Consider the following 25,175-nt stretch of genomic DNA (forward strand, 5'->3'; position numbering starts at 1 on the left):
GATGACTTTTGTTTTTTTCATGTTTTCAGGCAGAGGTTATTGTCTTTGAGTGAATAAAGAAAGACTAGGTAAGGATGTAACTAGGACAGAGGAAAATCTTTCAAAGGATTATTCTCAGCAGGCATACAAAAACACAAGAAACATACAAACCATTGTATTCCAAAATGCATTAATTGAACAGAGAACAAAGTTCAGGTTAAAACAAATTAATCTAAAACTTTCAAACTTACACAGAGAAATGAGCAGTTGAATTGTATCAGATATAGCAACTTCACAACATCAAATACACAATCTACAGCTTCCAATTTTCTTACTTAAAACTGCACATTTACACAATTAGAACACGTGAAAATGATGTTCAATCAAAATCTTTCAAGCACTTCCTTTACAAGTTTACTTAGATTCCTTCCAGACATGTATCAAGACCTACAAACCTACTTAGTTGTGTATTTTTTTCCCCAGAAATTTTAACTCCCCCCTCTCTCTTTTAAACATTCCAGACTCTATAAATATGTAAATATATTTTATCTTTATATTTAATCATTTTAACTGCGGGACTCAAGATGTTTTCATTGTGAAGTCCATTCTCAAAGTATGTGCAGTGGAGGCATCACACTTGTGTGAGCTGAATAACTGGACCAAGATTGGCTCCAAACTAACTGATGTCACAAATCATGCTGGTGGACCCACTTCTTAAAATTGGATTTTCAATGAGCTCAGAGAAACTTCTTAAAAAGATGAATGTGAAAACAGCCTTCTGTCAAACTGCAGATATATCACTCTGCACTGTGAAGCTCAAACAACCATATGTAGGAACAAGAACACATTTTTGAGTTGTGGGTGACTGTAACTTTATTACTATTACTTTGATGTGCAGCCTTTTCACACTGATCAAACAGGCCAAAAATAATTTTGCTGTAGGAAATGTAACTTTCTGATGTTTCTGTGCCTTGCGTGATTATTATCGGTATCTCCATTAAATATGTTAGCAAAACTAATAATGTCAGTATAAATGTAATCAAATTCTACAAAAAGAACTTGTGTGTGCTAGTGCATTAGCAAAATATTATTGTGGTCTGATGACAAGGCTATCAACTTCTCACTGCCTTCGGCAACTCGGATGTTATTCGTTCTTTCCCGTAACTCCTCCCCCAGTCCAGTCCTCGGGGTTGTCAGGGGCAACTAGCAGAGACGCTCTTATGCTCACACAGGACGCTACACATCAACACTTGAAGTTACGCTCGACGCTTTAAGCTGTTTTGAGTTTTAACAGCTAAGTTGGCGTTAACCTTAGAAAAAGAGACGGTGAGGTAGGCATTGAGATACTTTATCAGAAGGGCTAAACTCGCTCTACATTTGCTAGGGCCAGCAAATGAATGCTAACTTTGGCTAGCTTATCTAGCCTAGCTAATGTTAAGAGCTAAAGCTAATTTACCTTAAACCATCTGTCATATAAGCTAACGCTACTAATGTTTGCTGATAGTGCGAACTATTATGGTGAATCTAGTGTCTAAGGCTACATTGTTTATTTGTATCAGTTAGTGAACTAGCGTTAGACCAAGTGATCCAAATACAGTATGAAGTGAAATTCTACATTTTGAATCATTGACATTGGATGCTATTTTAGGGTACGGTCTTGAGTAGACTAGTGATTAACGAGTTTGAACAGCACGAATTAGTCAGGTAGATACAGTAAGTAGTTTGCATAGGGACATGAAGCTGCACAATAAAAACAAACACTATAAATCAAAGAATGCACTGATTTAAAAGCTACTATTAGATATCTCGTGTTTCTTCTTTCATATCTAGAGAGGTACACTGGGGACATGGCGGTGTATTTTGACCACCGTATTGAGGCCCCTGAGAGCAGTGATGTGCCCTCTCAGCTGGCATGGCACCCGGCTCTACCTGTACTGGCTGTGGCTTCAAGCAACTCCACCACTGGAGGCAATGTAGACCTCTACTTACAGCAGGTAAACAGTGGGCTTTGCACTGATACAGAAGAAGCCTTTATTATATTCACAGTGTACAATGATATCTATTAGAGCACACTTTAATACACTGTGTAATACTCAAAATCATCCATATCCATTTGCAGGGTGAGTATGTGGAGAGCTGCCATGTAGAGCGTCCTTACCAGTCCAGAGTGCTTCACTGGCATCCCACAAAGCCAGTGTTGGCACTAGGCTGGGAGAATGGAGAGGTAATGCTGCTGACACACCCCTCTGGAGATCAAACAGTTCTGCCTAGCACACATACAGCCTGCATCACATTGCTGGAGTGGAGTAGCTCAGGTGGCCGCTTGGTAACTGGGGATCAGGTGAGTGTGTTTCAATGACTGTATACACATAGTGTGTTTAAATGCTGATAGGCCTTGTGTTACCACACATGATACACAAGAGGTTTTTTTTTCTGGGAATGCTTAAACCATGGCTGGATTGTCATTATAACAGGGTAATATGGGAATGAAACGGATTAATTGTTTATGTGGTTGCAAACAGGTTAAACTTCCCATTTGTTCTTGTTGAGCCACATAAACAAAGTGTGATTATTCTTTGATAGGTGGGAGCTTTAACAGTATGGAAAGTAGATGCCAGAGGGAGACTTCAAGGAAACCATCTGGTGAAGCATGAATACAATGCAAACCTAACCTGCTGCATCTTTAAACCTGCCTCACCTGGGGAGTAAGTAAAAGTGATGCTTGTGTAAAGTTTGTCTTTTTTTAATAATTCCATAATAGTAAGATTATATTGAAAACCTAGTTACGTGACTATGCTCTTTTGGTCTGAATGCTGTATTGCTGATAGTTAGGACCTATCTCTTGTTACAGTGATGTGGCAATGCTAGCCCGGGCATCAGTGAGTGGAGATGAGAGTGCTCTGGACATGTTCAGCTGGAAGGGAGCACCTCTCAAGATGGGCCCACAGGAGGGACTTGCATTCTACGTCAGCACTGCAGATGGTTAGAGTTTGTCATTGTGCTCATTATTTTCAATACACATCTGTCTTTCAGTGTATTGGTGTATTGGATATACTTTCTTAAGGCACATTGTGTGCTCATTACTTTCTCAATCTTTATGAGTGACCAATCATTTTCAGAAATGACAATGCTTTGACAGAGCTCATAATGACTTGTGATAATATCAAAATGTTTTGTGGCTTGATATTATTACTAACCCTAACCCTATTTAAAACGTTTTTAATTTAAGAGGCAATCTTTCAACCCCTACTTTGGCAGTTTCCCAATCATTTTTATTAGTCAAAAACATTTTAAACACATCAAAAGGGATTTTGTCCCCTCCCTATTTCCAAAAACCCCCAAATCAATCACTGAGTATCATTCAGAGTTTTTTTTCATCTTTAACCCTTCTGTATAGGTAAGGTCCACTGCGTGGATGAGCATGGTAAAACAAGCATACTTCTCAGTGTGGAGGGAGCCATCAAGAAACTGTTTTACCTTGAGAAGAGAGAGGCACTCGCTGTGATCACAGATACACTGATGCTGTCACAGTACACTCTGGGACCGGAGGGAGGAGCACAGGAATTCATGAAGGTATACTAAACCATGGTATTTATTATGGATTATGTTCTTAGTAGATTACAGTAAAGATCACAGTGAAATGAATCATGCACTGCAGTTAAAGTGTTGTTTATGAATATTAACATAATCACTATTGGAAGCTAATTGAAGACTCATCGTTAAGATTTATTTGTTACTGTTGATTATGAAAAAATCAATCAATAAAATCAGCTCTGTGTTAGTAATTCATTTATTTCTAATTCATACTACAAATGTAATTTAGCTCATTGTGTCCATTTTGTGAAGTTACAGGTCTAAAGGTCAGTCTGAACTAACAGACAATTTGGTCTGTGGATATTTTTTTCATGACAGGTTAAGCTGAGTAGCAAAAGTGGACAAAACACGGACATTGTGTGGACAGAGAACAGTCTCCTCATCACAGCAACAGGGGAACAGCTCATCAGGTCAGTGTACACTTACCGAATGTACACACATACACACCCACTGGAAACTTGAATAATGTTCTGTCCTTTTCGTTTTGTAGACTGTGGGATCTAGAGCGAGATGACAACTACGTTTTGTCTCTTGACGAGACTGTGGGGTTTGAGAAAGGAGAGATGATCAACTGTGTTTCATACTGTGCAGGGAAAGGTAAGCGTGAAGTTTTTTTCCCAATAGTGCAAAAAAAAAGTATTGCAAATCTGAAAGCAAACTGCATTGCTTGAATTCACATTGCTGTACATCTGGTTTTAGATGTTTTATTCCACCACAATCCCCAAACTCAAGTAGATTTGCTTCAAACCTACCTATTTCATCACTTTTGTATAACATTGCGGTGTCTCCAGAAATCCTGGCAGCTGGCACCAGCCATGGACGCATAGCAATGTGGAGGATGGTGCAGCCAGACAACAACAGAGGGGACAACAAAACACAGTGGAAGCTACAGACACCAACTGAAACAGAGGGAAATGTCACTCAGATACAGGTACTGACTGGACCCACATTTAGTCAATACACACCACTGTTCTATTATTCATGAATAAATATCCATCACATACTCTTTCATTTCAGTGGGGCTCCAGCCTAAATCTGTTGGCAGCTAACAATTCCAACACAGTGCTGATTCTGTGTGAGCATTTGATGTCAGCCGACTTTAGCCAGCAGGTGGCAGCAGTGCAGCTTACCCCGACCCAGCTCAGCATCACTCACTATAACACAGGAGTGCACCTTGCCCTGCAGTCTGACATGCACATCAAGGGAGTCTGCGTTACCAAGGTAACTGTAAAGTTGTAAAGGTGGAAAGTGTAGAATTGGTGTTTCTTTGTACATTAAAGCACAGTGATTGCCTCTACAAAGTTAATATGGACTGTATCTGTGTTGCCATACCAACAGGATTCAGTGACAATCTGGAGTGGCAAGCAGATCACTGTGTATGAGCTTTCAGGGACAGTTCTACGCAATACAGGTATAACTCACCCAAGAGTCAAAACATGATTTAACAGATGTGGCACTTCAGAGACTAAACTTTTCTTTTTCTTCTCCACCTCCATTTTTTCACAAATTTCTCAGGGTCGTTTGCTTGTGACTCCCATGTAGTAGCTGTACATGGCGAGAACCTCTACACCGTTGAACCTAACAGGGTCCAGATCCGCACACCACAGGTCTGTTCTCCCATCTTGGAACATATAACTCTGTGTTCACTTAAACACAGACATTTGACAGATGTTTGAATGAGCACTTTCAAAAGGCATCTCAAAAGTGCTATTTGTCATCAAGAATTTGGTTTATTGCTTAATCCTCTCATCTTTTTAGGGCACAGTGAAGCAACTATTGACTTTCTCCAAGGCCGAGGGCAACCCTGTGCTGCTCAGTGTGTGCCAGTCTTACCTGGTTGTGGGCACAGACACAGCACACATCAGAATCTTTGACCTCAGCAGAAGGTATAGTGTTATTGTGGAAGTTGTTCTCACTTCCTTCTATTAAACATATTGAGAAGAATGGCAGCTACATTTCACACATTTCTTGTCCATCATGTGCATGTCTTTACTGTATGTGTTTGTAGAGACGCCAAAGCTCACTGCAGTGCTAAGAACCTGGCTGACCAAATTGCCAATCTGGGAGCCCTGAGGTCAGTCAAGTGTAACGCCAATGGCAGCCAAATCAGCATCATAATCTCTCAGGTGAATGGGCAACACCCTCCTTGCTGAAAGGCTGATCAATATATTTACTTTTTAGAGCTTTTTTTTTTTGATTCCACCAGTATCAATATATAAAAATGAAATACAATATGAGGACAACAACACAGATATAATCAGTAAATGAATTTTATTGTTATAGCTTTTTAAAATGTGATGTTTTGTTGCTTTCTCTTATTTCATACCAGAAATGGAATACCTTTTAACTAAAAGCAATAATATTGTTCTCCTCTCTCAGCTGAACGGACGACCTGATCACAAAGTATACTTTTATGATGTTGAGATGGACACTGTGACACACTTTGACTTCTTCATTGGCAGACCGTCCAGTGGTATCTCACAGCCTGAAGACAGCGAAAGGTAACCAGAGCTGCTTTGGTTCGTGTTTGTGTTGTGTTCATGTAGGGTTTCTCTCCTCAGCTTGTCTTATAGCGTACATGCTCTGTGTTTCAGGCAGCAGTTTCAGGGGACGGAGCTCAGTGGACGCTGCCCCGTGTCTCACTTCTGGGATGAGAGTGAACCTCGTCTTTTCGTTTGTGAGACGGTGCCAGTCAGTTCTGAGTCGTCATCAATAAGTTACTCGGATGTGGTAAAGACTGCTGTTTAACACTGAGATACAGCTCTATGAGAAAGCATGACATTATCACTCCTGATGGATGTGACTTCTACTGTGACTGCCTGTGCAAAAGAAATTATCCACTCATGCTCATAGCTTGTCATTTTGTTTCCTTCCTTCTGCCCAGGTGGAAATGTCAGTGGTGACCTTCTTCTGTACCCAGGAACATGGGCTCCTCCTGCAGGACTGCTACCCCAAACCTGCAGGCCTGCAGTCCCTCCTCGCTCTGGATGTCCCTTACTATTATTTCAGCTGCAAGGTGAGGACAGACACTCACATGTTCTGCTTGTGTGTTGTTTTCCTTATTTGGGGATTTCTCATAGAGCATGCAGGGTTGCTCTCTGGAAAACTTTAAGTTGGCAATTACAAATCTTGAGTTTGCATTAACATATTTGTTATGTTTTGTTTGCACCAATCACTGTTCGCACCAATCACTTATGTGTTTGGTCAAACACACCCCAGCTATTATTTCGGAGGGGTGGTGTCTTTCAACCGGAAGTAAGTGTGTGCCCCCTACAGATAACTCAGAAAGCTTCAGTATTCTTCATTCCCAACTTCCAGCATCTGTGATCGTGTATACCTTTTGCTGCATTTAAGTGGTGAAGTGAAATATGTAGACCTCACTATGCTTTGTCAAGTGTCCATGCACCTTCTCTTGATGGATAGATTTGTTCTGTAATCCTTTGTTGTTGGTTGGTTTGCTCTGACTCCTACCCATTCCCAAAGCCCATGTTTTCCCCAGGATATTGTATTTTAGGTCTAATATAATCTTACTTGACAACATTCATTCATTACTGACTGTAAATCACATGGAATCACATCTTAACACCATGTCTCCCTACCTTGCCTCACCCTTTCTCAGCCCGGTGAGGGAGATCCAGGGTTAGCAGAGGTTTCAGCCGCATCGGCATCTCCGAACCAGACCCAGACGCCAAGAGGTTCGACGGCCCAGTTCCCTCATATGGTATCCAGACGAGCTCTCAGAGACTTTGTGGGCCTGGAGAACTGTGAGAAGGCCACTCGTGACGCCATGCTAAACTTCAGCTTCTACCTGACCATCGGCGACATGGACGAAGCCTTCAAGTCTATCAAGCTCATCAAGAGGTAAGATGTCCATCGTGTTCGTGTGTCTGCTCGGTGATGTTTGCGAAGAGAGGAGACGTGCAGGTTGGCAGGTAGGCTGTCATCACATTCCCCACCAGTCATTTCAACGAGGGCTGTAGTTCAAAGGCTAAGCACAGGCCACAGGGATTGCATTGTTACTGCAGCCTTGACTCTTCTCAGAAATCTCCACAATAGTTTGCAGTGGGAGAGCTGTAGCAAATTGCTTTTTAATCGTGTTGGGAATGGGAATGGGAATTGTTGCCACTTGTTTTTCTTCACCCTTCATTTTATGCAGAAGCTTTTACATTAAATGTCAGTGTAGAGGAGACATTGAACATAGCCTGTCTTGTCTCATCTCTCAGATAAAAGAACACTTTAAAGCAGGTGTTTCTAATGTCATGTAATGTACACCAATGTATTTATATTTAGAAAGAAAAAAATAATCTAATTTAGATATAAAAGCAAAACTTTGAATTGTGTATAGAAGAACATGAAATAGATTTTTAAACACAGGACATGATTAAGGGCTTTTACTGTCTGCTCTGTGGGAAGGAACTCTTCAATGTGTGTATATGTGAATGTTTCTGTTAGTGTGCGGGTGTGTTCAGAGGGGATGTACTTTTCTAAACACACTGTGACTCACACACACACACACACACACACACAGGTCCCCCCGCCAGTTTGCTGCAAAAGGAGTGCCCCTTTTCCATTCTTGCAAACTTTAAATCAGGTCACTAAAAGGATGTGGGAGTCCGTTCCTGTGTGTCTTTGGGAAACGTATATGTGATTTCAGTGAAGATCTGATCTTAAGGAGGATAGCTACGTGATTCGGGGCACTCAGTCAGTCTGAATCCTGCTGTACTTTTGCACGTACAAACATTGCTTAAATGGGAAAATAGCATTAAAACAAACAAATGGGGAAAAAAATATCCCACCGGCCGGATATTCCAAAGAGTTTAATAGGTTTGATGACAGCTTTACTAAGTTCCTCATTGATGGCTATTTTTACTGCTGCTTCTTTTTTTCAAAAGATCAGTATTGTGTTCGATTCCCGCATATCTCCACCCACAGGAATATGCATTTCCTGCAGCAGTAACCTGTATCTTCTGGGACTTGTCTCAATGATTCAGATCTTTGAATTGACAAAGGTTCTCATACTTAAGTCAGAGACTGGCTGGCGATCCAAAGGTAAAGTGTAGTTCATCTAATACATGTATTAGAGGTCATATAATAAAATATCAGTAGGAAACACGAGAGACAATACATACATTTCACTTAAACAAAATCCACTATCTCAGTCTGATAATTTAACATTAACAGTTTTGGGAATTCTATGTCAGATCAGGTATTAGAGCCCTATTGGTGTGTATAAACAAGGCTTTAATCAGCTGAGAATCAGGTTGAGAAAATTGTGAAAGCTATACATCACATACTGCGCTTTCACAGTGCTTTAAAACAAACGTCCTAAATATGAATGTCTCTCCCTCTCTGTCTCCTGAAGCAGCGTGTCAGATACAGGTTGGAATGTCTTTATTCAGTCTAGACCTCGCAACTTCCTCTCATTCATGTCGTCCTTGACTTATGGTGACATGCAGTTGGGTTATCTACGCGTATGAATGCAAGCCTTCTCTTTACTGTCTTTTTGCCATTGCAGTGGCTATTTAAAAGCAAAACTCCCCCCTTTCCATTAGGAACAAAAACTCCCAAGGAAGTGTCCAGAGGTGAAGCTGAGACTGATGTATGATGTAGTCATCATAACTGGCTGTAGTTCATGTGAACCCCTCCGGGTGCACTCAGTTTATGCCATTTGTCACTGGAAAGTATGAAATTCACACGGAGCTATTACAGTTCCTCCCAGTCTCAAACATTAAAGTTTGAACACACAGAATGTCGATTTTAAAATTTATCTCCCGGACAGACGTGAGAATATTTGTATTATCTTTAACCATTATATAAACAGTTTTGGCATTATAAGTGTAAGATTGCTTCTGTTGTGTTATAGCTACCATGCATTGTTGAGATGTAACTGTTAAAATGTATCACACTGAACATTTTTCTTGTTTCTATGGGAACGATAGCTGAGGCACACATAACCCAAAGCAATATATGTCTGGCAGTTTTTCTTACTCTCTTGTTTTCTATTCCTGTGTGATTTGAGGTCGATATATATATCACATGTGTGCTGCCGCCTCTCAAAGCCCATTCTTACTGCATAACTGCTACTGATGTTATAACTCTAAACTAGCAGATCCAATGACAATCCATTTGATTTCTTAACAAATGTTGAAGGTTGAACATGGAGTTTCATTCTTGAGCGCGTTTTTGATCAAATATTCCAACATTAGTTTTCACTTATTTGCTCTTTTTTTGGAGGTTTTGAACATAGCCTTGTTCAGCTAATGGAATTTGCTCAGATCTATGAACTTCAATCACATGATATCATGTATATAGGGAAGAGATCATAGCCATGACTTAAGAGTGCTGGAAACAGACAGCATAACTTGTCTGCGAACAACAGACCAAAACTGGTCCCGACATCGAAAGGGAAAGTATCAAAGTCATCAGGCCGCCCCTAAGCAGATATCCCCCCAGGAGAGATAGTAAGTGAACCTTACTATCTAAATGGTCTTTTGCTATAAGTTAAACTTTGCCCTATGCCTTCTAGTTGTTTTTCTAGTTCAGAATTTAAACTATTAAATGGCGTTTTGTATTGTTCACCTGCCAGGTGCAATGCTGTGGACCCTAAAGCAACAACAAGAACAATAACAAACACAACTGTGACTGAATATTTCTCAATAAATTTATTGTATTTATAAGATATTTTAATATTTTCATGTGCCTTTTATGTCTGGCAATGTGGAAGACCCATAGATGGAGTCTGGGGGCCTTTGCAAAAGTGGGATATGATCCAAATAATACTTCTACTATTCTTTATAAAATTATATAATATTAATTTAAGTATACAGTATGTACCACAAGCGAGCAGAGTTTCATACGGAAAGCATCATGAAAACTTAACGTAAGTATTGAAATGTGTGTGTCATTTCAAAATGCAGTGCATCGCCAAAACAGCTGTTACCTTTAATTTAACATATATTGCTTTAAAACAATTCAAATTAATTTACACACATTTTATTGATAGGTCATATGTTTTGGAGGGGTTTTGCCTCTTTTATTCTAGAGGAAGCATAATTATGTGGTAATGACACAGCTCAACAGTTGTCCCTCAAAATGTCACCTTTTTCCAATTAAATTTGGGTAAACTCAATCAAGAACAAGGTCAACTGACTATTACATTTTCACCTTATTAGTTTACCTACTAACTTGTAAGATATATCATTGATATTAAGGTATTTTAACATTTTAATAAGCTTTAAAAGGATGAAAACAAATATGAGGTATTCTGGTATTATATTTTCAACATCTTTCAGAATTTCCAATTCATAATTATGCAGGAGGAAATTTAATAAGTGCACATATAACATTATAGGTCAAGTTCCAGCTTGATCTTTTCCAAAGCAGGTTGTTTCATATAAGACCATCATAGTCCAAATTCCATATTTAGCTACCAATAAGCTCACCTAAGCATGAATAAATGAAACGTCATAATTTGAATATGTTTGGTAGTTGCAGTTGCTTGATACTTAAATTTTACTTAAAGGACCAGCGTGTAGGATTTAGTGGCATCAAGCAGTGAGGTTGCAGATCGCAACCAACTCAATACTGCTCTCCTCAACCTCCCTTTCTAAGTGTGTAAGATAACGTATGGTGGCTGTAACACCTGTGAAAAATGCAAAAGGCCCTCTCCAAAACCTGCATTTGGTTTGTCCATTCTGGGCTTCTGTAAAAACATTGTGGGCTCCATGGAAGGGGACCCGCTAAAAGTAAATGGCTAATTCTAAGGTTATACAACAATTCTTATTTTCAGGCGATTGTACAAGAATTGAAACATACTTATGAATACTATTTTCCATTTCAGTACGTTTCACTTAACGCCACCAAATTCTACACACTGCACCTTTTAAATCTGAGACTTATGTAGACCAAGCAGCAATATAATTCTGACATTTTTGTTAATGATGGGAGGAGTTGAGAAATATAGAACTAAACAATTGCAGGTACATGTTAGTCCAGCTATTGCAGAGCCACGGGAATGTCCTCTTCTCATGAGATTCACATTTGAGGAACCTATAGCTGGATTAATACAGAGTTAGAGCACAGTCTTGTCAGTGTGGTCTTCACTCCTATTTTCCCACGGCTCAACATGGTGACTCCACATAGTCATTGTCCAGGCGTGGGTGGAAAGGTGACGCCAGTGAGCGACTGATGATTATAACCCGGGGCGTGAGGCAGTCGTCGCGGCGGTGTAAAATGTTCCAGATGAGCATGGCTGCGGCCATCGTGGCCAGCAAGCAAGCAGCTATGTTTAAGTAGCAGGAGTAGGACAGGTGTGTGTAGGGCCCGATCCTGTAGAAAGTCACAAGTCCAATCACCAGCACAAAACCTGCACAGAAGCAAAGAGACAAAAGGATTCAATCAGTGAAAATGCATTGTTAGCCTCATGTTTCACATTTAGACAAATAGGCAGTGTCATGTTTCATATTACAACAGTTACTGGGAGCTGCCAAGTACAAGTACAGCATGCTGCTGTTGACTATTGAAGAAATATTCATGAGGACTCATTTCAGTCCCACTGAAGTGATATCAAGATATATGTACATAAAAATAATGCCGAAGCCAAGTGCTCAGCCAGTTTCAGACAGCGTAGAGCTGCAAAGATTAGTCAATTAATCCATTAGTCAGTAGAAAGAGAATTAATCACTAACTTTTTAGAGCTTCTCAAATGTTTTTTCTGGTTTCTTCTATTATAGTAAACTGAATATCTTTGAGTTGTGAACAAGACATTTGAAAGTAGCACTCTGGAAAACTGTGTTGGACATTTTTCATCCTTTTCTGACACTAAACAACAAATAGATTAATTGAGAAAATAATCGTCAGATTAATCAGTAATGTTAATTATCATTAGTTGCAGCCTTAGTTTCATTTATGTCCTGAAAACATTAAAGTGCTCTTGTGGATGGAAAAACTGTCCATGTACAGTTCAACATTTCTTGGATATTTGGAAAACCATAGTTTAAAAGTACAGTTATTTAAAAAGACATGTGTCAGGTGGACCTAATGTGTCTTTGAGGAGTCTTGATGAGGCCTCATTTATACGCCATTTTGGTCACACACATCTGCCAAATGACTAAATTTAAAATCTCACATGCTCCGATTTAGATTTCCATCCCATGTATTTCACAGTTCAGCGGGAGCTCTGTGTGGGGCCTTTGAATTCGGAAAACCTGTTTCCTCCTAGGAAGAACTTCTGAGATCTCAAGATCAAAGTTCTCGATAGTGTAAAAATATCAGAGCTCGAATATCTGCTCGGGAAAAGCCTTTGAGATGTTTTACCTCCCTGATTTCTTTGATTCACGGCCGTTGAACTCACGCAACGAGGAACTCCTGTTTGCATAAGAAGGTAGAAAGCTATGCGTTCTTAAATTTCACGCTGTTTCTCTGATCTTTGTTTTATTGACATTATCTGCAAAAGAGAATTGTTGAGTTTCTCCATAGCCCACACCTTTCCTCATTCTTTACTTCAAGAAGTCTCTATAAAAGCCCACATAGACTGATTCTTAGTCAGTCCCTCATTCAAGTGTGGTCTGGAGTCATTCAGTAGTTCATGTCTGAAAACCATATCCACAATGGTATAAATACAGAGACCAAAAATAATCACTGGAAATAGGGATGTTGGTGCTTTAGGATATGAATCAGTCCGTTTCCTGAAGCAGTCAGTGGCACCAAGGGTGGGAGACATTTATATTTCTTTCCCTACCTCTACAGTAAGATGGCTTTCATTGTTTTAGGTGAGGATGTGAATAATTGTGTCTGTGTATCATTGCGTGTCTACCACTATGTGTACGCATAAGAATGCAACTGTTTGCTCAATCGGCTCATGTTTAATCTGCCTGGCTCCTTATCCAAGAAAATGAATAATCTCCTGTCCAGGTTCCAGGCAGGGTGGGCTGTGTGAACCTCTTTTTTGGCACAGACTTATCTATCAAGCTTCCTTCCCCTTCTTCCTCTTTCCATCCTTCCTTCCTTCCCACCTCTCCACGCCCCAAGCTTCGAGGTTAACATATTTGCTGGACTTTTGACATGATCTGTCAGAAGGAAAATCTAAACAAATCTTATCTTGAGGCTAGGTCTTAGAAATTCATTTGGCTGGTCTGTTTTCCTTCCAGTTAGTGGTGTCTTGGTTCATTCTTGAAAGATACAGGATTGATTAGAGTGACCAGCCTACCCTGATTTCACAAAATGTTATCACTCCTTTATTACCAGGAAATCACATACATCTGGGAAAAATGTTTCTTTGCTGAGCCAAATTTCACAGACCTGAATTCAGTCCTGCAGTTGCAATTCCATAAATTTACTTGGAGTGATTGACAGCCATTCTTAAATGTCACATTCCCTGCATTTTTCTGGTGGTCTTATTGTGAATAGAGAGACACCAAAGGCCCCCAACGAGCACATAGCAGCAGCACACAACAAATATCTTAAGAATTTCACGTCTAAATGAGTGATAGTCTTGGAGGGAAATGACCTGCAGTCTTGACTTTTGACACATTTGAGCCATGTTCATTCAGAAAAACACATTCCACAGTTGTCTTCAGCAATGAAATGGACAATATTGTTCTTTGAGCCTGGACCCGCCAGCACCACTAAGATATCACTGAATGGAACTGGATATTGTTATTCCACAGTCTGCTTGCAATAGCAATAGCATTTTGGCACGTCCAAAAATGAAAACATTCCGAGAAAGAGTGGGAGAGGGTAAAAATATCTCCATTCATTCAGAGCTGAAGCCCATTCACTGACTCAGTGGGGGAAGGTCTAACAGGGGAGCAATAGGGAATGGATTATTGAATGGTAGAGGTGGTAGAGGCCTATACAAACTATCTGTACTTAGATTTTACTGTCAAGATTTTGTTAGTTCTGTATCTTTTGTGGAAATTCATTTAACAAAATAAATCCCAATTCATAGTTTAACTAGCTAACTAGTCACTAACTAACTTTTTCTGGAGCTTTCCCATGGTTGATATAAGACCATGGAGTTTGCTCAGTTGTCATAGCAATGGAACTCTTTACATACATGCTCATTAGCTGTTATGATTTCATTCACACCATGTCGGGGTAAGCATCATACTAATGATCTACTATTTGACTTTACTATAATTACTATACTAACTATTACTAACTACTATTTCCATGATAATTGAGGTTTTTGCACTTAAAGACTTCGTGAAAGCCCAGAAAAAATGCTAGTAAGTTGATCTTGAAGTGGAAACTATTCTTGGGTTGATATCTCAATAGAACAGACACTTTAAAATATTAGTCAAACATAAGACCTAATATAAATTGTGTCTGTCATGTCCTTTTGATTAATATTCTCTTGGGTGTTCTGTTTTTGGTTGGAAACATATAATCTGCGAGGATACATGTCATCTTCTTGTTCAGTGGTTTTGTTTACCATATATGGTAAAAGAGTAAAATTGGAAGAAGCCATTTTTCCTGAAGGCGTCACTGTTTAGATGTCAGGGAAATAGGTGTGCACTGTTTAGTTCTTTTTAAAGTATGTCACTATTATTAGTAACATCCCGATTTGTCATTGACCATATTATGAAAAGAGCTATAAATGTCCTCAGCTGCCGTTGGAGATAATTTATCTGAAATCTGTTTACTTTGCCATTGTCTTTATTAATCATTCCTTAGTGAGACAACTTTATGGTCACTGAGGTTTGGCTGATTATGTTATTTGATGTTGGAAAATGCTGTAATGTTGGGTGGGTCTCAGTCCTCTCACCAAGGTCTTCAGATAAAAGACTTCATCCTTGCTACAATGCATGCCGAAGACGCTAATGATAAAAAGGAGATTCGCCGCTGCTCTTGTACATTTTGTAAACACAGACATAAAAGCTAAGGCCAGCTTATCTAGACAGCAGCTACTCCCACCCTGCTGCTGCTGCTGCTGCTGCTGTGTGTGTGTGTGTGTGTGTGTGTGTGTGTGTGTGTGTGTGTGTGTGTGTGTGTGTGTGTGTGTGTGTGTGTGTGTGTGTGTGTGTGTGTGTGTGTGTGTGTGTGTGTGTGTGTGTGTGTACCACAGGACATTTCTTTACCAAAACACACGATAAACACACAATATCAACAACACACATTGGCAGACCCAAACATGCATGCACATAATCCCTCCTGCCAGTGCACACACACACAGACACACACACAGTCCCTGTCACCCCCCACTCCCCCCTACCCTCCCCACTTCTTTTTCCTTCTTCAGCTCGGGGGTTTGCATAACAGGTAGTCACAGACATTTCCTCGTCCTGAGCAGGGATATCCTGGCGCCTGACAGTCGCTCGCTGCAGCTCTGGCCCATGGATTCTGGACTAGGACTAAATTTAGAACCCAGAACAGACCCCCATGATGCCGCTCTACCATAGCGATACAGTACCAAGCAGCTGAGGGACCACTGTACACAACACAACAGGCTTCCTCAGCAGGGGCACTGGGACAAGCCATGCCAGCCAATTAAATGCGGCATAGTGGGACAGTGGGATGGATGGGTGCTGGTTGTGGATGAAGGGCTTTGTGTTACCATGACTGCTCTAAGTCATGTCACACACTAATGAACCCTAACGAAGGCCCTCTTTCTGTTCACTGGTTTCTTACTGTAGATTCCCTGATTTTCTTCCATGACAGTTTGGCTGATCTGTTACTTTATCAAAAGCAAAGTGGTTTCATTTTAAAATGAACAAAAGTGAAGTATGCAAAGGCTCTACAAACTATGTATTGTCAGATTTTGCATCTTTTAAAATGATAGGAGGATTTTTGCCTTAAAAATTACAGTAGATAGTCTTTGTCTTTTGTTTGTATTGGAAAGTTCTCACAGTGTCTTTCAGCTTTATTATTCCCCCAACTTTGAGAGTCAGGCAGTCTGTCTACTTCTGTAATTGTATCCCCCTTTTTTTGGCATGCTTCCAGATAGTAGGTGAACTTTGCACTGCTGTATCTGGATATCTATCTTTCTGTGCCAGGCTCATATAATGTGCGTAGTTTGTTGGATTCTCATCAGAAAGGTGCCTCTTAAACAAACAAGTTGCAGGAACAGTAGTACTCACTGGCTAGCTGGAAAAGTGCAGCAATGGCCTCCTCCCACCACTGTGATTCTTGCGTGATGAAGGGCAGCTCCATCAAGCCCAGGAGGAAGATTAGCTGACCGACAGTCAGGGCCACCGTAGCCATCAGGTTACAGGCCCGCATCATGTCAAACTGCACTTGAGGGACCAGAAGAAGAGTTGTGTTAAATTTCCCGCGCTGTGATTTAAATACATTTCTTTTCAACACTTGATCAGTTTGGTTAAGCCTAAAGCAGAGGATCAGTGAAGGATAATAATAGCTTAGCATAGCTTAGCAACAATTATCTTGTATGTTTGAATGCTGTAATGCAACTGGAAATTTGGGGTGAATAAAGCATACTGGATATTTGTAGCAATGTGACATACAAAACTGACACAGTTACTATATTATCATGAATGGTGTGGAGTGTCTTTGTCTGGCACTGCTGCCCATTGTGCCCAGATAAGTTGGCGAGTGGACATTCACCATTTCCTATACTTGCTCTTGAATGGAAATTTGTCAATGGACTTTTAATTAGTAAAGCGCTCAACACTTAAAAGCTTATCCAGACAAAGTTCTTTCTCAAACCATGTCAGCAACAAAATAATGCACTCTGGCGTTTAAATTCACTAAATTCTGTAAATTCTTGGCCGGTTACCATTGGCTGATGTTTACACCATCACATTAGACTTCCATTAATGCAATGAAAAATAAAGCATTCATTTACAGATCTACATATCAAGCAGACCAGGTGTTTTTGTTAGTCCAGTGATTTGAATGTTTTGGTTTTGAGCTTCCAGTCAGAGGCCCCTAAAAATAAGTTTGTTTTTCTTTACTGACTCGCACTAAAATTCCTCTGCAGTATGCAACCTGCAACCCTTTATTTCAGAAATGCAAACAAAAAAAAAGACTGCAGCATGACACAGAAACACCCTGAGTGTGCTGTTGAGCACTATTGCATTATTCCAGATAGTCTCATCGTTCCAAGATATCATACTTGAAATCTTATTGATTAATATTCAGTGTTCTAGAAAGCATGCAGAAATAATATCGGTATGTTGCACAAAATCAACACTTGCATAAAAACTTACATTTGACAGTGCTGCGGGATTCTTGGTAGCCTGCATACTCTGAGCCCCATCCAAGGCCTTCGCACTGTCTCTGTGTCCCCTGCCCCCTTCGCCCAGGCTGGAGGTCATCACGGACCCGTTCCCCTCCCACAGGGCACATCTTCCATAGTCCCACACTCCTCTTGCGTCCGTCCTCCAAGGCCTGCAGGACCCAGCTGGGGGTGAAGGCTGCGACATTGTTTAGGACCAGGGACAGCAGGGCTACCGCCACCGCCGCCGCCACCAGCCTCTGCACGGCCATGCGATGCCTGACGCCCGCCACCTCTCCCCCTCCCTCGTGTCCCTCCTCCAAGCCCTGCTCTTCCTCTCTGTCCTGCCCGCTCCCTCGCCTCTCCTCCAGGGCAGTAGCACCAGCAGTGACCTGGGCCCCGTGGCTCCTCTCCACCTCCTCCGCCACCACCACCACCACCTCCTCCTCCAGCTGATAGCTCGTGCTGTCCCAGCTCACGCGGAGGTGGAATTGGCAAGAGTGTTGTCTTGAGGCTTAGCTAAAGAACATCTCCATTCATCCTCATTCAGGTGTTGGTTGTCGTAGCAGCAGATCATCAGCCCTCCTCCTCTGACAGCACTGTGGGTACGCAGGGATTAATCCAACAGGCACCGAGGTCCATTCCACTGGCTCCAACTGGCTGCAGCTTGACTCTTGGAACTCGCCCCTTGCTTAGTTTTCTCCCTATTTTTCCCCAATGTGCTTTATCGTCTACTTTTCCTTTCTTCTGCTCTGCTTGTTGCACTGCTTTGACTTCTGTATGTGCAGCTGGCTTCTCTGTGTAGACAGGAGTGTGTTTTTTCCTTCTTTCTTTTTCTCTTCTCTTAAGCCACTCCACAGTGCCTTCGGAGGAGTGCAGATGCGAAAGAAGTGTAGATTTTATGGACAGTGTTGCTAGGAGCTGACTTTTTGGTGGCTTTGCTGAGGCTTTCCAAGACTGCCTCTCAACTAGAAGAGCCCCCACTGCCTGACTGGAACAAGAAGTCCTCTAGCCCACCTCCCTCTGCTTCTTCTTTTTGTCTTTCCCCCTCTCTTTTTCACTTGCGGTTTCTCTGCAAATCCTTCAGGTCAGAGTTGAAATGTGGAGGAGTCACTGTTCGTCATACTCCGAGACATCAGTTCACAACTGCAGCAAGTTTTAAACAGGCAGCTCCCTCCTTCATGTTCACTTTAAATGTGTATGTGTATGCCAGCGTGTTTGTGTGAGAGAATGTCCAAAGAGCCCCTCTTAGACGTCACTGTTGTGTATTCTTTTGTCTGGAGCCCAGGGGGCGTTCGCTAAAGTCCTCTCTCTCGTGTGCAACAAACATATTGGCCACCACAGTCAGCCAGCAACAGGATGTGTTTCCTGAGAGGAAAAGAGGGCTGGGAAGAGGGGCCAAATGTAGACCTGTTCCTTCTCTTGTCTTTCCTTTTCTGGCTCCCTAGATCTTGCCGCTCTGTATGCAGCGGGCTGTCCTTTTTTCAGCATTTTAAAGTATCTCACTTACTGGTTTTCTTTGACCATATAGAGCAACAGTTACTATTTAAACTTGTGATTCTTTGGCTTTCATGCTCTTGCTATATTTTCTTCACTTAGATTCCATTGCCCCTCTTATACCAGGGCCCCTAAAGATTTGGGGTATTTCCTGTTGCCTAACTTTAATAAACAGCCCACATCTGTATCAGCTAAAGCAAGGAGGAGGGAGGGGACATAAATAGAGACCAGATGGCTGAGGAATCTTAAATTTGGAAATGAAGCAACAGAAAAAGGAGGCTGAGGGGTTGATTTACGTCAGCAAGTAAAAAAAAAGATAAAAGGAAAGACAGAGAAAGAGAACTGGGTCCCTCCCTCTGAGTCCTGCACACATACTTGCATGGTTATGCTTGTAATGCTGTTAGTGTGCAGGATGTTATTGGGTGGATTTTTTGTAATCATGATCAGTGTTGAAATAATATTAGAGTACTAGAGGTCTGGCCAGTGAGACCCAAGTGCATTTACATATTTGGGTCAGTTTTGTCACAGGCATACTAAGGATGTGGTTCTAAAATATAAACCTGCACTTAACCGTAAATAACTGGACAAATTAAATAACAACAGCATTGTATTTTTTTTCAAACAGGAAATTTCATATCAACTGTGCGTAAATGTTACAAGTGTTTTCACTGCTGAATAATAAAATACCAATTCAGTGACTAAACATTCCGCTTACAAACGAGCCCTGTCTCCTTTCTCTGTAGCAAAGCGGTATGGGAAAACATGGCACGGATGTGTGTGAAAACTCGGCGGCTGGATGTGGCACGAGTGTGCCTTGGGAATATGGGAAATGCCAGGGCAGCAAAGGCACTGAAGGAGGCGGAGGCTGAGCCTGAACTAGAAGCCCAGGTGGCGATGTTGGCCATTCAGCTTGGCATGCTGGTAAGACGTTCAAGTGTTAGAAGAGTGTCTTGTGTTCATTTTGATTTATTACCCATGGTTTTTCTGTTATAAAGAGAAAAACAATTTACTGGTAAAAGCAGAATAATATACAAGATAGATAATGCCATGGGGAGAAGACAACATATAACAAAAGCATAAGATGCCCCCAAACTGCAATTCATAGAATCCATTCAAAGATTGTTAATCCTTTTTTTCTGTTCATAAATAACCCTAAAAATGTTGCACAGTATAATACCACATCCAATGGTAACAAAGTCCTCGTTTTAGGTCTAAGCATTTCACCACACACAGATCACGGGACTTTCCGGACCAAAAGCATCTATCTTTCCATCATGTTTTCCTGTCTTCCAACAGGAAGATGCAGAGAAGTTGTACAAGTCCTGTCAACGCTATGACCTGCTGAACAATTTCTACCAGGCATCTGGCCAATGGCAGCAGGCTTTGGAGACAGCGGAGCACCACGATCGCATCCATCTGCGCACTACCTACTACAATTATGCCAAATACCTGGAGTCCACAGGCAATAAAATCCTGGCCCTCTCATAGTAAGACAAATGCAGTGCGCTTTTTTATTAATGATAAAGTAGATGGAGTTTTACTGATTGGGTTATTTTTCTGTTTATGGACAAAATTGCTCTGTAAACAAACTGTGACTGCCTCCCTTTTTGTGTCAGTTATGAGAATTCAGACACCCACCGAGTAGAGGTGCCCAGAATGCTCCAGGACGACCAATTATCTTTAGAGAACTATGTCAACAAAAAGAAAGACAAGTAAGTTGTGATTAAAGTCTACACACAAAAACACCCATATACTGTTTATGTAAACTAAGTCCAATCATTTTTATCAATCCAGGAACATCTATAAGTGGTGGGCCCAGTACCTGGAGAGCCAGTCCGACATGGATTCAGCCCTACGTTTCTATGAATGTGCTCAGGATTACCTCTCTCTTGTTCGCGTTCACTGCTACATGGGGAACATTCAGAAGGTGCCTCAATTTCTATCTGGAGAATCATTTATAAGGTTTTACTGAAAATAATTAGGTAATGCTTTATTTCACAGGTCCTTTTCGGATTTATAGTTATTTCCTGGAAAATGGAGTAATCTGAATGTGTGTAACTGTAAACATTAGGCCATTTAAAAAAAAGAAAGAAAAGATGGTGCATGAAAGACCTTTTAGTTGCCCCACTGACAACCAAAAGGTCTTTGTTAGATGAGTGTTAGCACAAAATATAGTCCAAAAATTTGATCATGGACTTATTTATTTACCAGGCATCTGAGATAGCCAATGATACAGGAGACAGAGCTGCATCATACCACCTGGCTAGACACTATGAGGCTCATGATGACATCAGACAGGCTGTTCACTTCTACACTCGAGCTCAGGCCTACAACAACGCCATACGACTTTGTAAGGTAAATCCTCTATAATGTGCCAGCAGCGCAATTACACATACAGTAATTTACATACTTTTTCCTTCCCTGTTATTGGTGTGCTTTACTTGTTTTCCAGTGGTTTGTTGACTTGTATGTGTTGTGTCTGACCAGGAGAATGGTCTCGATGACCAGCTGATGAACCTGGCTCTGCTCAGTAATCCAGAGGACATGATGGAGGCTGCCTGTTACTATGAGGAGAAAGCCAGCCATATGGACCGAGCTGTCTCACTCTATCACAAGGTCTGTCACAACTATGCGATTTTTCCTGAAACACTCCAGTCATTATGAGAATAAATTCTAAATCTTTCCACTAGAGGGCAATAGTGCAACAGATATTCATACTGATGGTAGACAAGAGAAAAGGCAAATTTTACAATGAACATACATCCACTTCATCAAATGAATGTGAGTTCTGTTTTTACGGTTTTTATTTGGACCAAATATGAACCAGAATGTCTTTTCAGGCTGGTTATGTCTCCAAAGCTTTGGAGTTGGCCTTTGGCACAGAGCAGTTCTCTGCACTTCAGATGATTGCTGAGGATCTGAATGAGACCTCCGACCCCGCCATCCTGGCACGCTGCTCTGACTTCTTTATTAAACATTCCCAGTTTGAGAAGGCTGTGGAGTTACTGGTAGCAGCCAAGAAGGTATCTGTATGTGTGTGTGTGTGTGTGTGTGTGTGTGTGTGTGTGTGTGTGTGTGTGTGTGTGTGTGTGTGTGTAGACATGCTGCACTTACACATTAACTAATGATTTGATATGTGTTTGCTTATGTGTATTTATTGTATTTGTGTGTCCATGTGCCCAGTACCATCAAGCCCTGGAGCTGTGTGTGACCCAGAACTTGACCATCACTGAGGAGCTTGCAGAGAGAATGACTGTAACAGATTTAAAAGACTTGTCCGAGGAGGCTCGCAAGGAACTGCTGGAGAGTATAGCTGACTGCTGCATGCGTCAGGGAAATTACCACCTGGCCACCAAGAAATACACGCAGGCAGGAAACAAGCTCAAGGTAATAATACAAAACATCTCACATGTATCTGTGTAATAAGAAGGGATAAAACCATCTGTTTTTCATTAAATACTCAGTCTGTCATAAAAAATGTTATGTGGCATGAGCAACATGTATATAGACATTAATACATAAACATGCAAAAACATGTATGTGATACCTAAACCATGTTTATTGCATCTTTTTTTTAAACAGGCTATGAGAGCACTCCTCAAGTCGGGCGACACAGAGAAAATCGTATTTTTTGCCAATGTTTGTCGTCAGAAAGAGCTCTTCATCATGGCTGCCAACTATCTTCAGTCTCTAGACTGGCGGAAGAATCCGGAGATCTTGAAGACAATCATTGGTTTCTACACTAAAGGGAGGGCACCGAACCTGCTTGCTGGCTTCTATGAGGCTTGTGCTCAGGTAGTGCATTACATATGTATAGAAATATCAGTCAGTTTCATTGAAGTTATTATTGTTGTTAGTATATAGTTATGAAGTGACAATAAGCATTTTGGACGAAGTTTTGTTAATTTTTGGACAGTACAAATTTTAAGTGCTGATACAAAAATGTTTAATGTATGTTTACTGTGGTAATATTTGAAATATTGAATAAAAAGTTTTCTCTTGTTACCATCATATAGGTGGAAATCGATGATTACCAGAACTATGAGAAGGCTCTAGATGCTTTGACTGAGGCTTCTAAGTGTCTCTCAAAAACAAAGGACTCTACAGCTGGACAGCAGGAAGTACGACTGGCTGACCTGCACCATAAAATCACCCTAATTAAGAAGTTTGTCCACGCACGCAGGTCAGAGTATGATTGTCATCCTAACTAGGCCCTCTAGTTCTCTGTCATACCATCAGTATTCACTACTTGTTTGTGTTGTAGAGGGCTCTGTTACTATCTAGCTGTGATCTTCATCTAAAACTTTGCTTTTGTCTTCTGTCTGTAGGTTGTATGCGGAGGACCCTGGGGAGGCTGCGCGGTTATGTGAAGCCTTGCTGGAGGAGCCAGAGTTGGACCCTGCTGTTAGGATTGGGGATGCATTTGGCTTCCTGGTTGATCATCACTGTCAGCAAGGCAACATCCAAGTGGTGATTGTCTTTTTTCATTATTAATAGTGAAATGACAAAAAAAAAACCCATCTTCATTAAGTTAAAGAAAGTGTTGAATGTAAAAGCATCATCATTTTAAATCTGTTTCTCCAGATTTACATCTTTAAAGCCTCATCCTTGATCGAACACTCAGCTTTCTGTCTTCTTTCCATTTGTCTTCTCCAGGCCTACCGCAAGCTTGAGGAACTCCAGAGGCTGCTGCCATCGCAGAATGCTCGGTACTATATCAGCCAGTCCAGCGTACAGGCCCTGCAAAAAGAGATGGGTGTGCCCATGGATCGTGGTGACAGCAGGCTCAGCATGAAGGAGGAGGATGAAGTGGAGGAGGACATAAATGTGTGTTAACATCTCTTGTGATTTCAATCTTGTTAGACACAATTCTTCTATAAATATTTAGCTTCCTTATTCATCGACACCAAGACCCTGCATTTTCACACGGAAGAATATGCACAAATCTGCACTTTTTGTTTACCGGGAATGACTGTGCCATTGCTTGTGAAGAAAACACCAACTAAAGTCACATTGGTGAAATCAGCACAGTAATTGGTTGTAATGTGTAAATAGAGGGCACTTAATAATCACACAATGGAAAAGCAATGTGGAGAAAAGACATGAAGAGAGATTTTGAACAGTCTTTCAATCTGATGCAGGGCTAGTGCATTCAGGTATACACAAAGTCTATATTAGATACAATTCTACTAAATTGTCACCCTGTTTTCCAAAAATATTGAACCTGTATCATCCACAAAAGAATGATTTTATACTCTCATGCAGGTCTTCTTTTCTACCTTAAATCCTGGGTTCATTATTTTTTTATAGCTGCTTATTTATGCAGACTGCTACAGACTGATAAACACAGGTTTGTATTTCCCAAAAGCAATGTCAGGAAAAAGGTGGCTTCCAAAGGGCAATAACAGCAAAAGAATCACCTCATGTGACAAATGATGAACACATATTAATGCCTTCTACAAACTGAAATTTCTATTTTGAGTTTGAGTTCTGAATATACTGTTTGTTAGAGATTTATCCACAGATGTGATGATGTGGATTTTATAAATTTGATACAATGTATTTTTCAACTGGTGTATTAATTGTAAATATCCTCTCAATGTCAAAGCATATTTCCAGCTATTTTTGATAACATGGGAGGCAATTTCTGCTTAGGATCTGAGATTATGAATTGTATTTGAACTATATATTGTAAACTTCCTATAAAGAAAACTTTTTTTTTAATAAATTGCAATGTATGACCTGTATTAGAAATGGTAGGCTGTACTTTAATAGATGTAACACACTGATGCAAATGGTTAGTTTTCTTCAAAACACATAAAGCCTGTCACTCAAGCACTCACACACACCAGGTCACGATACCCATTAATTGACCATAACATTTTTTTTCTGAATACTGATATAAAGTTCGCAATTTCCAAAAGAAAAA

At 40.8% G+C, this 25,175-nt stretch overlaps 2 protein-coding genes across 2 annotated transcripts; one reads left to right on the forward strand and one right to left on the reverse strand.

Annotated features, from left to right (window-relative positions):
• The first annotated feature begins 1,186 nt into the window (after positions 1–1,186).
• ift140 (intraflagellar transport 140 homolog (Chlamydomonas)) lies at positions 1,187–24,895 on the forward strand. The gene is made up of 30 exons (XM_062442554.1): positions 1,187–1,310; positions 1,810–1,973; positions 2,099–2,320; positions 2,563–2,684; positions 2,831–2,961; positions 3,377–3,552; positions 3,892–3,983; positions 4,064–4,170; positions 4,365–4,504; positions 4,591–4,794; positions 4,912–4,984; positions 5,089–5,180; positions 5,332–5,459; positions 5,582–5,699; positions 5,953–6,074; positions 6,168–6,303; positions 6,458–6,589; positions 7,193–7,434; positions 19,990–20,167; positions 20,543–20,733; positions 20,863–20,958; positions 21,041–21,173; positions 21,458–21,601; positions 21,734–21,862; positions 22,087–22,269; positions 22,430–22,633; positions 22,829–23,041; positions 23,263–23,429; positions 23,575–23,716; positions 23,903–24,895. The coding sequence occupies exons 2-30, from the start codon at positions 1,827–1,829 to the stop codon at positions 24,080–24,082; spliced, it is 4,344 nt and encodes a 1,447-aa protein (XP_062298538.1). The 5' UTR covers positions 1,187–1,310; positions 1,810–1,826; the 3' UTR covers positions 24,083–24,895.
• Positions 10,278–18,993, reverse strand: tmem204 (transmembrane protein 204). Its single transcript, XM_062443134.1, has 3 exons — positions 17,742–18,993; positions 16,653–16,808; positions 10,278–11,938 (listed from the first exon to the last, which is right to left on the reverse strand). The coding sequence occupies exons 1-3, from the start codon at positions 18,019–18,021 to the stop codon at positions 11,694–11,696; spliced, it is 681 nt and encodes a 226-aa protein (XP_062299118.1). The 5' UTR covers positions 18,022–18,993; the 3' UTR covers positions 10,278–11,693.
• Positions 24,896–25,175: the final 280 nt, after the last annotated feature.

Source organism: Scomber scombrus, chromosome 21 (genome assembly GCF_963691925.1).
Source record: "Scomber scombrus chromosome 21, fScoSco1.1, whole genome shotgun sequence".
Taxonomy (NCBI): Eukaryota; Metazoa; Chordata; class Actinopteri; order Scombriformes; family Scombridae; genus Scomber; species Scomber scombrus.